At 52.4% G+C, this 16,620-nt stretch overlaps 1 protein-coding gene across 2 annotated transcripts; it reads left to right on the top strand.

The window, feature by feature from the left end:
* The first annotated feature begins 112 nt into the window (after window positions 1-112).
* Window positions 113-16,113, top strand: GYS1 (glycogen synthase 1). 2 transcript variants are annotated; one of them, XM_043899741.1, is made up of 16 exons: window positions 113-436; window positions 1,892-2,073; window positions 4,219-4,410; window positions 5,299-5,484; window positions 5,727-5,871; window positions 6,695-6,812; window positions 7,112-7,232; window positions 7,517-7,623; window positions 9,710-9,769; window positions 9,860-9,938; window positions 11,514-11,627; window positions 11,946-12,072; window positions 13,511-13,606; window positions 13,795-13,958; window positions 14,381-14,461; window positions 14,636-16,113. In XM_043899741.1, the coding sequence occupies exons 1-16, from the start codon at window positions 319-321 to the stop codon at window positions 14,954-14,956; spliced, it is 2,211 nt and encodes a 736-aa protein (XP_043755676.1). In that variant the 5' UTR covers window positions 113-318; the 3' UTR covers window positions 14,957-16,113. The 2 variants fall into 2 exon arrangements, with proteins under 2 accessions (XP_043755676.1, XP_043755677.1); XM_043899742.1 differs by lacking the exon at window positions 113-436 and adding an exon at window positions 800-1,303.
* The last annotated feature ends 507 nt before the right edge of the window (window positions 16,114-16,620 follow it).

Raw genomic sequence — 16,620 nt, 5'->3', positions numbered from 1 at the left:
CTGTCCACCAATGAGAAGACGCGGGAGCCCCGCCCCCGGACGCAGACCAATGGCGTTGGCCGGGGGGGCGGGCACCGCCTCCTGGTGGCCGCAAGGTTTCACTGCAGGAGCCCCAAGGGGCTCAGTGACGCTGCGGCCGCTTGCTGCCCCGGTCTGGCCGCTCCGGGCGGGGGTGCGGTCGTGCAATAGGAAGCCGAGGGCGGTGCGAGCTTCCCGTCGGGCACCAGCTACCTGGCCCAGCGCCCTGCCCAGTGCATTCCTTCGACACCTCCGGGGCCCCCACCAGTGGCCCCCCGGAGCCCTCTAACCGCGTCGGCCATGCCTCTAAACCGCACTTTGTCCATGTCCTCCCTGCCAGGACTGGAGGACTGGGAGGATGAATTCGACCTGGAGAACACAGTGCTCTTCGAGGTGGCCTGGGAGGTGGCCAACAAGGGTGAGCAAGCCGGGCAGAGGGACCGGACGAGACGAGCAGGCGGGGATGGGGGCCCGGAATATTGAGTAACAGCGAACGAGGCTGCATGGCATGATTCTTGGGTCCTGGGCAAAGAGCCTGTGACTCCTGTGCCCTTGGAGAGGGGCTGGAGTTTGTCTCCTGGGCCCTGGAGGGAGGGGATGAATCGCGTAAGATGAAAGGAGCCTGGAAACCCAGGTCCTGGGTCCTAGGGGAGAGGGGGTTAAAATGAAAAAGACCAGAGGTTTGGGTCCTCGATCGGAAGGAGATGCGAGGGGGAGGTTTGGCACTTAAGAACTGTGGCCCTAGGTGGGGAAGGATCTTGGGATGTAACTCCGGATTTGGAAGAGAGCCCACTTGGAGGTGGGATGCACGCATCGTGGTGGGAGAATTTGGGGAACTGGTCATTTGAGGGTAAATACACGAGGAGGCTGGAGACCCTGACTCTTAGATCCTAGGGTGAGAGAGCGTTGGGGCCTGGATGGCAGGGTTCTGAGTGCCTGAGCTCCGGGTTTGGAGGCATAGAGGAACCTGTGGCCTCAGAAGACACATGCGCGCTGGATTGGGGGAAGACTGGGAAGTCCTAAGTTGGTCAGGGGCTGGGCCCTGGGATGGGAGTGGCTGGGGGCCTGGATTTCTGGGTTCCAGGCTCCAAAGGGCCTAATATTATGGGTTTGGAGAAGGCTGGGGCTGGAAACCCAGGAGCGAGGAGCAGTCTAGCTCCACAGAAGGAAGGAAGTTAGGATTTTGCATTGCTGAGTTTTGGGAGAGAAAAGGGGGCAGGGGGTGGCGGGGCTGCGGGTGTCTGCAAACATGGAGCCATGGCTCGCCAGGGTCCAGGCTGCAGGGGTAAGGAGTCTGGAATGGAGTCATGGGAGGGGCAGGGGCATGTGTGCCTGTGTCCCCATGTGGGGAAAGAGAACTGGGGGACAGGTCGGCAGAGTCCCTGGTGGGTGAGGGGTGACAGCTCTGGCTTCTTTGGGACAACTGTGGGAACCTAAATGAGGCCATGAAGAGGGATTCTCCCTTATTGTGTCCTGGAGCCTGACTGGGAATTTAAACCCAGCTCCCTTAAGCTGGCAGTTCAAGAACCTGGACCCTGATAACCCTTGTCAGCTTCTGTCCTCCTTGGCCCCAGCCCATAATTCTCTCACACCTGGGAGCCAAGGCCCCCAGTCCCTTCTCTCAGATTCAGAAGTCCAGCCTGGACCCTCTCCTCCCTCCCAAGTCCTGACCCCAGCCCCCTCCTCCCATAGACCCAGGAGTACCATCCATCAACCCCCTCTCCCCTCCTCCCTCTGACCCTGAAGTGTGGGCTCCCAGTTCCCTCTTCCCTCTGAGCCAGAGGTCCGGGGCTTCTGTGCACCCACGCCTCTCCCCAGGCCCCAGATGTGTAGACCTCAGCTGGGGCCTGTCCTCATGTACTTGGGCCCACAGTGGGCGGCATCTACACCGTGCTGCAGACGAAGGCAAAGGTGACAGGGGACGAGTGGGGTGACAACTACTACCTGGTGGGACCGTACACGGAGCAGGGCGTGAGGACCCAGGTGGAACTGCTGGAACCCCCGACCCCGGCCCTGAAGAGGACACTGGATTCCATGAACAGCAAGGGCTGCAAGGTGGGACATGGCCCGGCCGAGCACGGGGTGGGGGCAGCAGAAGGAGAAAGAGCAGAGGGTGGACAGCCCCAGGGAGACAAGGAGGCCTGGACAGAAACTCAGGATGGCCCAGTACTTTCCCAGGCAGACACAGAGGAGCTAAGACTGACAGACACTCAGAGAGATACAGGACTCTGTGAAGTGAGTGGGTGAACCCCCAGCTCTAGGACATTGGTGAATAAACACAGACAGCAGATACAAGACAGACTAAAAGATGGTCCTAAGAGGAAGAGGCCAAGATCCTCAGATGCAGAGAGAGGAAAAGAGCTAGATGGACCTAGAAAACCTGGTGGGTGTGGGGTGGGGGTGAGGCAGGAGGTCAGAGCAGTTGTTCTGGAGCGTGAAGTTCAAATTCATCTTCTCTGGGGACTTCCCAGGCAGTCCAGTGATTAAGACTTCACCTTCCAATGTAGGAGGTTGTGGGTTTGATCCCTGGTCAGGAAGCTAAGATCCCACATCCTTGGTTGCCAAAGAAACAAAACATAAAACAGAAACAATATTGTAACAAATTCATTAAAGACTTTAAAAATGGTTCACACACACAAAATTCACCTTCTCTGCTTCCTCCCATGTGACCTTGACTGATGAACATGCTGATAGCATCCACTGTAGAGATTTCTTGGGAGGATGAAATAGCTCATAAAAAGTCTTCAACCCAGGTCCTGGCATGCAGTTCATGCTGTCTGTGAGCTATTATCTTCATGGTTATTATTATCACATCATTATTACTTAAAACAGCTTGCAGAGTGAGGTGGGCAGGTAGACAAATTAGATAGCTGATGGAGACATGCTGAGTGTCCCAAAAAGTGGTGGTTGCCCAGTGGTTAGAGCAACAGGGAAATAGAGTCTAGATAGGGAAGAGAGGTAGCCTGATGTTTTAGAGAGAAGGGTCTCAAAGGAGAGAGGAAGATGGGTAACTGAGGAAGAGAGGCAGGCAGATCCAGGGGACAGAGTTTCAGATGGGCGGAGTCGGGAATTAAAAAGATGAGGGGGAGAGTGCCAGGCACCCAGTGAAGACGATGAGAACAGAGGTTAGGCCTGAAGGCAGCAGGGCAGGTTTGGGTTCTGGGAGGGAGAGGTACAGGCTTGCCTTCATTCATTCACGGCCTCTGGTTTGGGATGGGGTCTGGAGTCCAATCAGGAGGGACTGTGTCCCTAAGGAACCCTAGGGCAGCTGCTGTCCACGTGCTGGGGGCCTAAGAATAGCCCCCCCAGCAAAAGGGCAGACAACAGCTGGGAGGGGGAGGGGCATCAGGGAAAAGCCACGTGGGGAGGAGTAGGGTGGCTCAGCCGGATGGAGGTGTGGCAGCAGGCCCAGAAGCTGGGCCACAGGAATCTGGAGGAAGCCAGCAGATCAGAGAAATGTAGCAGGGGGCAGAAATCCAACCTGGAGGGCGGGTAGTAGTAGAAAGGAGGCTGCAGAGTATAAGATGGGCTGGGGGCAGGGGAAAGAGGAAGCAGGTGACATATATGGTGAAAGAATCAGAAACAAGGCAGCAAGAAGGGTAAAAAGAAGCAGCCAGTGAGCTGCAGAAAAGAAAGTTGATGGGAGAAAGCCGCTTGATGACTGGTGGGAGAAATGTGGCAGCGGACAGAGAAACAAGGCAGCGGGTTGGAGAAATGATTAGCAGGGTGGATCAACAAGGCGGTACGGGGCACGGAGACAGGACATGTGCAATGTGGGTTATAAGTAGTGAAGGGACACAGCCTTTATAGAAACTAAGCAAGGGGGACTTTCCTGGTGGTGCAGTGGTTAAGACTTTGCACTTCCCACGCAGGGGGTGCAAGTTCAATCCCTGATCAGGAACTAAGATCCCACATGCTGTGCGGTGTGGCAAAAATAAACAAAACTCTTGAAAAGAAAGAAACGAAGCAAGGAATGGGGTGAGATGCCACAGCCGAGATGAGAAAAGATTGTGGGAGGAATAACTAACAGCAAAAGGAGAAATAAGGCCATGAGTGAAAAATTAGCAGCAGGTAAAGAAAAAGGAGGTAGAAGAACCCAGGCTATGAGCCCGGACGTCTGCCTGGGGATGGGAGAAACACAGATGCTGTGACCAGAGACAGGTGGCCAAAACCTTAAGCCTTCCTGTGTTCCCTCTGCAGGTGTATTTCGGGCGCTGGCTGATCGAGGGGGGCCCCCTGGTGGTGCTCCTTGATGTGGGGGCCTCAGCCTGGGCCCTGGAGCGCTGGAAGGGGGAGCTGTGGGACACATGCAACATTGGGGTGCCCTGGTACGACCGGGAGGCCAACGACGCCGTCCTTTTTGGCTTCCTCACCACCTGGTTCCTGGGTGAGGTAGGCCCCACTGTCCATGCCTGTGGCACTGCTTTTGACCCCAGGTCCCAGAGTACAATGGCCATCAGCCCCTGGCTGGAGGGTTGCCAGGTGGTCGGAGGGTGGTTGGTGTCTCTTCTGCCCGAGCATTCTGGGAATTGTAGTCCTTTAATCCAGGGATTAGCTCTAATCTTTGGGAACATGGACATCCAGGGGCCTAGATTCTTCTTTCCTCAGAGAGCCAATCTCAACTCCAAATCATTCACTCCAGTCTTCCAAATATGGAAATTGCAAGCCCCTAGCTCTAGAGGAGGCTGGCTTGACGGGAAGGCTCACCCCAGGGAATTCTGGGAGTCATAATTCTCTCATCCCATATTGGGCTAGACTTGGCTTTCAGATGGGGCTCCGGATGTTTAGGAATCCCCAGCCTATCTGAGAACCAGGAATCTTGTTACTGACCCTCTTTTAGGTTTTAAAAGGCTCAAGATGCTTTTTTTCCCCTACACCTTGGGACATCTTATAAACTGGCTGCTTCTAGGGCATCCTGGGAGTTGTAGTCCTTCAGCAAGTGTTGGGTACAGGTCTACTCTTGACTGCCATAAAGGGTCTCCAAGAATTGTGTTCATGACCTGGGGAAAACTTTGGTCTTTCCAGTTCATCCCTGCTGGGACTTAGAAAGTTGGTCAAAAAAACAGCTCCCATCAGCCTCTGGGGATGGGTCAGCTAGTTCAGCGGCCTCAAGGGTTGAGAGGTCCTTGTCTGATGGGGATTGCAGTAGGTCACCACCCACTCTGTACAGTAGTGGGTGTAGATTTACTGCTCTCCTGCTTCCTCATCTATGTGGGGGATCACTGGTTGTCTTCACAAAATACATGGAGACACAGTGGCCCTGTCTCTGTTGCCCCACAGTTCCTGGCCCAGAGCGAGGAGAAACCACATGTGGTCGCACATTTCCACGAGTGGTTGGCGGGCGTCGGGCTCTGCCTGTGCCGCGCCCGGAGGCTGCCCGTGGCTACCATTTTCACCACCCATGCCACGCTGCTGGGGCGATACTTGTGTGCTGGGGCTGTGGACTTCTACAACAACCTGGAGAATGTGAGCTGGGAGTGTGGCAAATGGGGGTTGCCAATGTTACAAGACAGCCCAAAGCTGTCTTCAAAGCCCAAGAGGATCAAGTTCCCTCTTCTCCTAGGACCCAGGAGTCCAAATCCCAAGTCGTCTCCACCCTCAGACCCAGGAGTCCAGCTTCCAGCCCCCGTCTCCCCTAAGACACTGGAGACCGGACCTTCTGTCTTTCCCCAGTCCTTCTAACCTGACTGCCCTTTCTGCCTGCCCAGTTCAACGTGGACAAGGAAGCAGGTGAGAGGCAAATCTATCACCGCTACTGTATGGAACGGGCCGCAGCCCACTGCGCTCATGTCTTCACTACTGTGTCCCAGATCACCGCCATCGAGGCTCAGCACCTACTCAAAAGGAAACCAGGTAGGAAATTGGCTGGGGACTGCAGACGTAAATGAGGTAGTCTATGCCAAGGCTTGAACCAACTTTTTTCTTTTTTTTTTTTTTGGCTGTAAAGAGCAGAGAACTACAACTCCCAGAAGGCCATAGGTTGCTAACCTAAATATGAGGCTGCCTGACTGTATACCCTAGAGGCTAATGGGAGGTGTAGTTTCTTTAATTTCAGAAATGGTAAAATTCTTTTACTGACTAATATAGATATTGGTATTACAAAGAGGAAGGAGTTTCCTTGGATTTTGTTTTTGAGAAAAGCAGTGTTGGAACCAATTATTCTTTCCACACTAGAGCATCCATTGTCGATGGGTGCAAGGCCTTTGGCTGGACAGCTCCTTATGTTCCTGGAATTTTACCCCAGCGGCTGGTAGGGGTTATAGTTTTTCACTGATACACTTTAATTTCTATGACAATAGGAAACAGTTGGGGCCATAAAAGAGGCTTGAAGGTAGAGAAACAGGATGGGGACATTGATTCATTCCCCCAGCTCAGGGTAGCGTAAGGGAAACAAAAGAACTACAACTCCCAGAAGTCTTGATGCTGATCTGTTCCCTGTTTAGTTAGCCATTCACAGGGGCTGATGGGAGTTGTGGTTAGGCTTCTGAATATCAGCAAGCAACATTGGGCAAGAAGGTGTCTGAGTGGTAGGGCATTGGGTCACCACAGGAACTCACAGAGGAGCTATGGAAACAAAGACATTGTGAAAGGAAAGGGATCTTTCCTTCATTTATTCATTCAGCCACATTGATCTGAATGAAGAAATGAAATGTGGGACCTTCTCCCCCAATCCCAGATATCGTGACCCCCAATGGACTGAATGTGAAGAAATTCTCTGCCATGCATGAGTTCCAGAACCTCCATGCTCAGAGCAAGGCTCGAATCCAGGAGTTTGTGCGGGGCCATTTTTATGGGTATGTAGGCCAGATACTTAGGTCTCAAGAGAGGAGGGGGTTGGGAGCCCAGACTCCTGGGGCCAACAGAGGGGAGAGCTGAGGGCTCTGTCTCTTGAGTTCTTGAGCACCAGCACAACGGCTGAGTATTTAAGGAAATCCCTGTCTAAGGAGAAAAGAACCACAGTTCCCATGATGAGCTCCCATGATGCCTCTGTCCTAAGATATTCTTTGCCCCTGTGGCTTCTGGGGTTTGTAGTTTCGAGGCTGGGGTGAGTGGGTGAGGGTCTTGGCTTCACCCTGGGTTGTGGCTTCTTTAGGCACCTAGATTTCAACTTGGACAAGACCTTGTACTTCTTTATCGCCGGCCGCTACGAGTTCTCCAACAAGGGGGCTGACGTCTTCCTGGAGGCCTTGGCCCGGCTCAACTATCTGCTCAGAGTAAGGCCTGGGCTGCAAGGGGTCAAGGAGAAGGAGAATGGAGACCTGGGGAGGTGGGGGCAGGGAAACCTGTGTATAAAATGGGAGTGTAGGGATGACTCAGAAACAAGATCAGAGTCCCAGTGGGGATGGTAGCTCTGTCCTATATTCTTAACAGGAAGGGACATGGCAGGGTCCTAGTGGTCCTGGAGGGTGGAAAAGGGTGGGTGGTCTCAGCCTTCTCCCATGTGATTCTCACACATACATACACACACACACAAGGCCCTCCCTTTCCTCTGCTCCAGGTGAATGGCAGCGAGCAGACGGTGGTCGCCTTCTTCATCATGCCAGCTCGGACCAACAATTTCAACGTGGAAACCCTTAAGGGCCAGGCCGTGCGCAAGCAGCTTTGGTCAGCAGTCCTTGGCCCAGCATTTCCTGCAGCTCCCACTCCCAGCTCTGTGCTTTGGGTCCCCCGTTTCTCCTGGAGTCTCAGTTTTGTGATCTGTAACATGATCAACCCATCCCCAACCTGATTCCTAGCAAAGTCACTTGCTTCAGATGTCTCCAGCCCTGGGGCAGTACGAAGTTGCAGTCACAGGCAGGGTGAACGTGACAGCAGGACCAGGGCTCTGATATCCAACTAGCGAGTTCGGCTCATGCTCCGTCCCACTCTGGCTTTGTAACTTGAGGCCAACCACTCAGCCTCTCAAGCCTTTCTCTTCCTTCCTTTCTTTTCTTGGGTGTGCTGGGTCTTCATTGCTGTGCACGGGCTTTCTCTAGTTGTGATGAGAGGGGGTTACTCTCTAGTTTGGCTGTGTGGGCTCAGCTCAGTTGTGGAGCTCGGGCTTAGTTGCTCCATGGGATGTGGTATCTTTCTGGACCAGGGATTGAACCCGTGTCCCCTGCATTGTGTCATATACAGCTGTGGGAGTGGAAGTCGCTCAGTCATGTCTGACTCTTTGAGACCCCATGGACTATACAGTCCATGGAGCTCTCCAGGTCAGAATACTGGAGTGGGTAACCTTTCCCTTCTCCAAGGGATCTTCCTGACCCAGGAATTGAACCTCGGTCTCCTGCATTGCAGGCAGATTCTTTACCCACTGAGCTATCAGGGAAGACCTCTTTTTTCTTTTAATATTTATTATTTATTTGGCTTCCCTGAGTCTTAGTTGCAGCACATGAGATCTTTAGTTTAGCATGTGAACTGTTAGTTGCACAAGCCTCAGTTTTGTTTTGTTTTTTTAATTAATTATTTTATTTTTGGCTGCACCTGGGTCTTTGTTGCTGCACATGGGCTTTCTCTAGTCATGTTGAGCTGGGGCTACCCTTGAGTTGCGGTGTGCAGGCATCTCATTGCGGTGGCTTCTCTTGTTGCGGAGCACAGGCTCCGGGGTGCACAGGCTTCAGTAGTTGTGGCTTGCAGGCTCTAGAGTGGGGTGTCACTAGTTGTGGTGCACAGGTTAGTTGCCTAGGGCATGTGGGATTTCCCAGACCAGGGATCAAACCTGTGTCCCCTCCATTGGCACGTGGATTCTTAACCACTGGACCATCAGGAAGTCCAAGCCTCAGTTTCTTCACCTATAAAACCCACTCACTAGCCATTGGCTGGCTATTCCTTGAGCTCCCACTGTGTGCCAGGTGCTGTTCCAGGCACTGGGAACACAGTTGTGAACCAGAAAGATAAAATCCTTGCCCTCATTGAGTTCACATTCTAGAAAGTTCTATAGACAGTGCTCTGGCCAAAAAAAAAAAAAAAAAAAGCAGGACTGGAGTACGAGATGGGGTTGTCAGGACAGGTCACAGTGAGAAAGTATCAGCAAGTAGAGACCAAGAGAGGAAATGAGGGAGACAGCATTGTGTCTATCTGGGGAACAGCATTTCAGGCAGAGGGAACAGCAAGTGCAAAGGCCCTGGGGCATGTTTGAGAAACAGCAAGGAAGCCAATGGGGATGGAGCAGAATGCCCTAGGGAGATGGGGTAGAAAATGAAGCCAGAGCTCTGAGAGGACCATGAACAGAGGAATGTCAATGACATTGTAGGGTGGCACTTGGCTAGCTTTACTTGTGTCCATACATTGTCCCCTCTCAGAACGTAATTTTCCCTTTTAATAAAATGGGGCTTAGCATCACTAGTACAAATCCTAATAATAGATGACATTTCTGGAAGGCTCGCTGTGTGCCGGGCACTGTGCATTTTTTGTCATGACCTCATCGAATTCGCACTGCAAACCTTTGAGGTTGCTTCTATTTTTATCCCCGTCTGACAGATGAGTCACGGTAGTCAGAGAGGGAAGGCCATCTGTCCCTGGCCACACAGCTGATGCAAGGCACAAGGAAGCCAAACCTTCCAGGACCTAATTCCCTGAGTCCCCATCCTCCAGCCCAGAAATCCCCAGGGCTTCTCTCTGCTCAGACCTCAACTTCCCAGCTGCCCCAGAAGTCTAACAATGAATGGAAGCTGGTCTCTATGTAATGTTGTCGCTCTGCTTCCTCCAGGGATACGGCCAACACAGTGAAGGAAAAGTTTGGGAGGAAGCTTTACGAATCCTTGCTGGTGTGAGTGCCCTGCCCTCAGCCCTGCATCCTCCTGGGCTCTAAACCCTCTCGTCACCCATGCCCAGATGCATCCCCCTGCTCGCCTTACAGGGGGAGCCTTCCAGACATGAACAAGATGCTGGACAAGGAGGACTTCACTATGATGAAGAGAGCCATCTTTGCCACGCAGGTATGGTTTGGACTCCCGAGTCGAGAGGTAGCGATTCCCAGCAGCAGTCCCTGAGGCAGACTGCCATGTTAGCTCTGACCCCAGAGATGGCTGGGAGTTCTGCTTTATCGCCAAGCCCTTATTCCAGGAATCAATTTTGAAGTCAGAAGGGTGTGAGCTGACTGGTATAACTTCAATTCCCAGAAGCCTTTAGGGCAGCCTGATTCCCCACAGCTTATTCTGCCACAGAGGCTGCTGGGAGTTGTAGTTCCTTTGAGTCCTTGGGCGATCCATGAACAAAAGGTAGAAGGGACCTTAGACTAAAGTCAATAATGAAAGTGTTAGACGCTCAGTTGTGTCGGACTCTTTGTGAAAGTCACCACAAAATGAGAACTACAACTCCCTGCTGACTTTGGGCTTTGCTGCATGCGATCTCTACCTCTTTCCCCAGAGGCTGCTGGGAGTGGTAGTTTTCTTGGTCCTCTGGGGGTAGACTGGGGTCAGCTGAAACACTACTTGAAGAACATTGAAAATTCTCAGCAGTTGGTGTTTCTTCTCCCACTGGTTGTTTCTAAGTTCCCAGATAGCCCTGGGAGTTGTAGCTTCTTTACATACCTGGGGCTAATTAGAGGGATGGGAAACCTTGGAGAAAAATTGGCAGCCACAGAATGAGAACTACAACTCCCAGCAGACCCTGGGGCTTTTTTTTTTTTTTTTTTTTTTTTTGCTGCCTTGACTCTCCCTGCCCCCAGAGACTTCTGGGAATTAAGAGTTCTTTTTTTCTCTGGAGTCATGGGTTTTTGGCATCTGTGGTCACTGTTGGTGATCCATTACCTGGGGAATGGAAACCAAGACAGCCAAGTTGCTCAGATAAGGTGTGACCTGTTTTTGGCCAAACTGTAATTTCCAAAAGTTCCTAAAGGCAGTTGGCCTCACTGAGGATGTTTTTGTCATGAGGCTGCTGGGAGTTGTCACTTCCTGGGCTCCTGGAGTCAGTAAACTGAAGAAGAGTAGATTTTTTAATGAGAGGAATGATGGGAGAGCTGCGAAGAACTATACATCCCAGCAGTCCCTGGGACTGCTATTGCACTAGCTTTGTCTTCCTCTAGTGACTTGTGGGAACTGTGGTTTCTTTTGAGTGTGGGCTTTTGAGGGTGGAGGTGGAGAGGAGATCCAGGATTTTCATAAGAAAACTGTAACTCCCAGCAAGCAGTCCCTGAAAGGCACAGTCTCTGCCCCCATCAATTGCTGGGAGTTACAATCCCTTTGGGTTTCTTTGATGACAGCCCAGAGTACAGAACGAGTGTAGATACAATTCCCTGTATTCTGTGAGGCATGTTAACCCTGGTTCTGCCTCAAATACAGCTGAAGATTATAGTTTCATTTCAGCTCATGGTGGTTAAAGGGAAATGAAAACCTTTACAGATAGAGCCAAGTAGGAAATCTACAACTCCTGGTAATCTCCTGGGTTTGTTGCTCCACAACCTGGTGAGAATTGTGGTCCCCTCAGATCCTCAGGATCAGCATGGCTTATGGGGAAGGAGGGAGCCCTCTGGCCCTTCCCTGACCCCCCATCCCCACTTGTGGCCCCTACAGCGGCAATCTTTCCCTCCTGTGTGCACCCACAATATGCTGGATGACTCCTCGGACCCCATCTTGACAACCATCCGCAGAATCGGCCTCTTCAATAGTAGTGCTGACAGAGTCAAGGTGAGCGCATTGGCCAGGGTGGGGTTGGGCAAAGTTGGGGAGTGGTTTAGGAGGAAGGGGTGTGATATAAGGAATGGAGCCTGGCCCTCACGTTCCCCATCTCCCCTAGTTTATGAAAGGATTGCAGTGTTTAGAAAGAACCTTTGCTTCTGAGGCAGATAGCCTTGGATTCCTATCTTTGTCCTGGCACTGACTTGTGTGGCTTTTGTCAAGTCTTGCATCCTCTCTGGACCATCCAGGGAGCACCCTGGGAGCTCCTTCTACCCAGGGAGGAGCTAAATAAGGTGCTCAGGCTGAGCCCTTGATTTTCACCGCCAGGTGATTTTTCACCCGGAGTTCCTGTCCTCTACGAGCCCCCTGCTCCCTGTGGACTATGAAGAGTTTGTCCGTGGCTGCCACCTTGGGGTCTTCCCCTCCTACTATGAGCCTTGGGGCTACACACCAGGTGAGTTCAGCATCTGGCATGATCCTGAGCCAAGGGACTCACCCTCTCTGAGCTCCAAGCTCCACCCTTGCGAAAGAGGAACAATGGGAACAGTCTGTTCATGTGTTTCTGTGACACAGCAGCTCATGTGATGAGTAACTAGAGGGCTGATGTCAGAGTTCACACGTGATTTCTCTGTTTGCTACTGTTTGGTTTCCGCAAACAACAACAGCTAAATGCACAGTTTGCTAACAGTCCAGCTACTTCTGTATGTTTTTAAGGCAAAATAAATACATTTGATGTAGTATTTCTTCAGTGATGAGTAATTTGACAGATCTTTTAAATAGTGCTTATGTGATGATTAGGAAACTTGCCAGTTTTGTTTTCATCCATGGTTAAAACGATGTGACCAAAAAAAAAACAAAAAAAACGATGTGACCAGCCCCAACCCTATTTTTCCCATGGTGGTGGTGGTTTAGTCACTAATTTGTGTCCGACTCTTTGCGACCCCATGGACTGTAGCCCGCCAGGCTCCTCTGTCCATGGGATTCCCCAGGCAAGAATACTGGAGTGGGTTGCCATTTCCTTCTTCAGGGGATCTTCTTGACTAAGGAATTGAACCCAGGTCTCCTCCATTGCAGGCAGATTCTTTACCCACTGAGCTAGAAGTGCTACCTCTAGCCTCTATTTTTTTTTTTTTTTAATAAGCCTTGTCATATGTAGTGCCTACTTTTGCAGCTTACAGATATTTTTAGAAACACTTACATAAGAAGTATAATAAACTCCTTGAAGCATTTCTCAGCATTATTTTAAGGTAGTAAATGAGGTATAGAACGTGCTCTGCACACTGGGTTAGTAATAATGAGAGGTCTTATCCTACCTCCTATCAAAACAGACTATGGGGACTTCTGTGGTGGTCCAGTGATTGAGGTTCCTGGCTCCCTATGCAGGTGTTGGGGGGGCGTTCCATCTCTGGTTGGGGAACTAAGATCCCACATTCCGCACAGTGTGGCAAAAAAAAGCAAAAAAACAAAACAAACAAACGAACAACAACAACAACAAAACAGACTATGAAGCTATGAAAACCAAAACAGTGTAACCTGGCAAGCAAAGTATCTTACAGGTTGTAAGGATTCATTAAAATGGTCGACTCTGGCCCAGAGTACCAGGCTCAATAGATTAGCATCCTTATTGCCCAGTTATAGACTTTTTCTTACCCTGAGCCCTTGGGGAAAGTGAATTCCCTTTTCTGTACCTCTTAGCGTCTCCTCTAAGAAATAGGGACTATCACTCGTGGGCTAATGCACAGCTTGATTTTTCTGGCCTCTGATTTGCTCAGCACAGCGCCCGGCACTTGTTAAAGGCTCCAGTAGAGGGCGCCATTGAAGCTTTTATTGGGATTTAAGACACTACTGTAAAGAGAGGAAAGTAAGCAGACCTTTCTCACACCTTCCCGCAGCTGAGTGCACGGTAATGGGTATCCCCAGTGTCTCCACCAACCTCTCCGGGTTCGGCTGCTTCATGGAGGAACACATCGCAGACCCCTCAGCTTACGGTCAGCGTCCGGACTGAGAGCCGAAATTCTTGAATACTGGGAAAGAGGGGCGTGGACTCTTGGGCCACTAAGAGGAGGGAGTGGACTCCTTAGTCCCGGTGGGAGGGAGGCCTCCTGGTGCTCGCAGAGTCCCAGAAAGAATGAAGGTTTCAGTCTGTTCTCTGAGACCCCCGTCCTGGCCCCGACAGGTATCTACATTCTGGACCGGCGATTCCGCAGCCTGGATGATTCCTGCTCGCAGCTCACCTCCTTCCTCTACAGTTTCTGCCAGCAGAGCCGAAGGCAGCGCATTATCCAGCGGAACCGAACGGAGCGCCTCTCTGACCTTTTGGACTGGAAATACCTAGGCCGGGTATAACTCCCCTCCCTGTCCTCTGCCGGTGAATCAGTCACTTCCGGCCCTGGGTGTCTGATTCCCCAAGCCTCGAAATCTGGCACAAAGGGCACGCTCTCTTTTTTGTAACGCTTGCTGTCCCTTTAAGAAACTAAAGTCCAGAAGATACCTGGGTTGGATGTTCTCTATTTGCATAGGGTGTGGCCAAAGAGGTACCTGATTGGAGAATCCCACCCCCTTAGTGGGTGTGGCTCAGAGGCTGTCCATTCACAGCCCTGCTTATCTACATAAGGGGTGGAGCCTCGTTGGCCGACGGGAAATTGCCCGGGGGTGTGCTTATCTGATTAAAGGTGTAGCCAGGACTTGCCCTGTCGCCAAATCTCGGGCGCAGGGTCTGCTTCTGCCCCCTGATGCCCACCCCCTTCTTTCCCTCTAACAAGTACTACATGTCAGCGCGCCACATGGCGCTGGCCAAGGCCTTTCCAGAATACTTCACCTACGAGCCTCACGAGGCTGATGCGGTAAGTGGATCCAAAGGTCCCTCTGGTGGGCCAGGAGCTAGAAAGGGGGTGGGGGGATGAGGCGGGGTGTCCCTCCTGGAGTCATAAGGCCTCAGGGACGTTGGACGCCCAGGCTGGCTGTAGGGGGCCTCTGCTTACTCATTCTGCGGTTTGTGCCCACACCTCCGTATATAGACCCAGGGCTACCGCTACCCACGGCCAGCCTCAGTGCCACCATCACCTTCGCTGTCGCGACACTCCAGCCCGCACCAGAGTGAGGATGAGGAGGAACCCCGGGACTTACCACCGGATGAAGATGGCGAGCGCTACGACGAGGACGAGGAGGCCGCCAAGGACCGGCGCAACATCCGCGCACCCGAGTGGCCGCGCCGCGCCTCCTGCACCTCTTCCACCGGGAGCAAGCGCGGGTCGGTGGACACGGCGCCCTCCAGCTCACTCAGCACCCCCAGCGAACCCCTTAGCCCCGCCAGCTCCCTGGGCGAGGAACGCAACTAAATTCCCAACCCCACACTACCCCTTCCTGCGCCCGCCCCCGCCAACCCTGCCTCCCTTATCCAGAGAATGGATGTGGAATGGCACTGTCCGAAAACTTCACTCAAGATCTTCAACCCTCTGTGGGGTCCACAGCCCCACCTCCTCCGCCATACACTCCAGCCCCTCTAGCCCCGCTCTTGGAATCCCCAACACTCCAGTATCCACAACACTGTGCCTTTCTTGTGCCCTGGAGTCCCCCCGGGCCGTCCCAGAGGCCAGGGATCTGCCATTGCCCTGCCGTGGTGCCAGAGGTTTTCAGAAACCTGCTCTGTTGCCTTTTATGCTGGGGCTCCTAGAAACCCGTGTGCTTACTAATTCTACAGCATACAGAGTCTGCCATGTGCAGGCCTGGCCAGGGCGCCACGGAGCACTGGAAACCACGTGGCGTCCCTGAGAATGAGACAATCAAGTCCAGAGCTGGCGCCCTTTCAGGGACTTAACTGAGTGCAGGTCCTCTATTTCAACTCCAGAACACGGGCTCCAGGCCAGTGCACTCCTGTTTACTCTGAGGGAGCCCTCCCTGGGGTGTCCAACTCTGCCTGGAGGATCCCTCCACCCCAACTCCCTTCTTCCTCTGCACTTTGGCCAAGCAAGTGGGGGCAGAACCACTTGTCTTCTCATTCCTACTGGAGAACACCGTCTTGGTCTAGATGCCTTTCTGGCCTTTTCTGGACCAGACCCTACTCCTCCTTCCCTGAATCTGAATTCCCCCGTATCTCTAGACTCCTGTGGCCTCCAGGGAATCCCTCTGCTGAGGACAACTGACTGTCTTCTCTTGCACCCTCCCCCAAACAACCCCCAACCGCTAGACCCATCATGAAACCACTGGGTTCTAGGTCCCAGCTGCTGATTCTAGAACCTTGCCTCTGTGCTGCATCCTGGTCCCATCCCCCCGATCTAGAACTCAGCCAACTGGATTCTAGAACCTCCATATTTACCTCACTTCGAGGCTCTTCCATCCCCAAGCTGTGCCCTGCCCCCAGCTTTGGTGAAAGGGAGGGGCCCCTCACGTGTGCTGTGCTGTGTCTGCTGCACTTGGTTTGCAGTTGGGAGGGGAAGGCAGAAGGGGTGTGATTGAAGTGTGTCCAGAGATGAAAAAATACATATATATTTAAGAATCTCAGGTCTAGTCTGACGTGAGGGCGTGGTGGACCTGAATCCTGGCCCCGCCCTCCTCCCCCACCCTCCCGCTCCTCTTGCCTCCTATTCTTCCCCCTGCCTATGGCTGGGTCCTTGTTCCCTTGTCGCACTCTACTGTCTTAGAGATTTGGCTTGCCATTGGATTCCACTGTTATTTCAAAGGCGCCTCTCTTGTTTTAGACTTGACCTTAAGTGGCAAAGTTGGCTCAAGCTCTTTGGCAGAAAGGGGCTGTCACTGGGAAAAGGACCTGCAGGATAGCCATGAGCCATATGTGGCTATTTAAATTCCTCAGTAGCACTAGTCATATGCAAGGGTGGCCACATGTGGCCTATGGCTGCCCCATTGGACAGCACAGATGGAGTACATTTCCATCCTTGCAAAAAGTTCTGTTGGACAGCACTAGTTCAGACCATGTTTCTACTAGGGACTCTGGCCTCTGCACTTTGGCCTTACTGTCCCCTGGATGGCTATTTGTGGGAAAAAA

The sequence above is a fragment of the Cervus elaphus genome, chromosome 4, assembly GCF_910594005.1.
Source record: "Cervus elaphus chromosome 4, mCerEla1.1, whole genome shotgun sequence".
NCBI lineage: Eukaryota > Metazoa > Chordata > Mammalia > Artiodactyla > Cervidae > Cervus > Cervus elaphus.
Note: the sequence above shows the minus strand (reverse complement) of the source record. Positions and strands in the feature narration are given on the sequence as shown.

Bases quoted from the DNA above. Each gene is read 5' to 3' on its own strand.
- GYS1 (XM_043899741.1), top strand. From the start codon at position 319: ATGCCTCTAAACCGCACTTTGTCCATGTCCTCCCTGCCAGGACTGGAG. The intron at 437-1,891 runs GTGAGCAAGCCG...TTGGGCCCACAG, and splicing joins CTGGGAGGTGGCCAACAAGG to TGGGCGGCATCTACACCGTG. The intron at 2,074-4,218 runs GTGGGACATGGC...TTCCCTCTGCAG, and splicing joins TGAACAGCAAGGGCTGCAAG to GTGTATTTCGGGCGCTGGCT.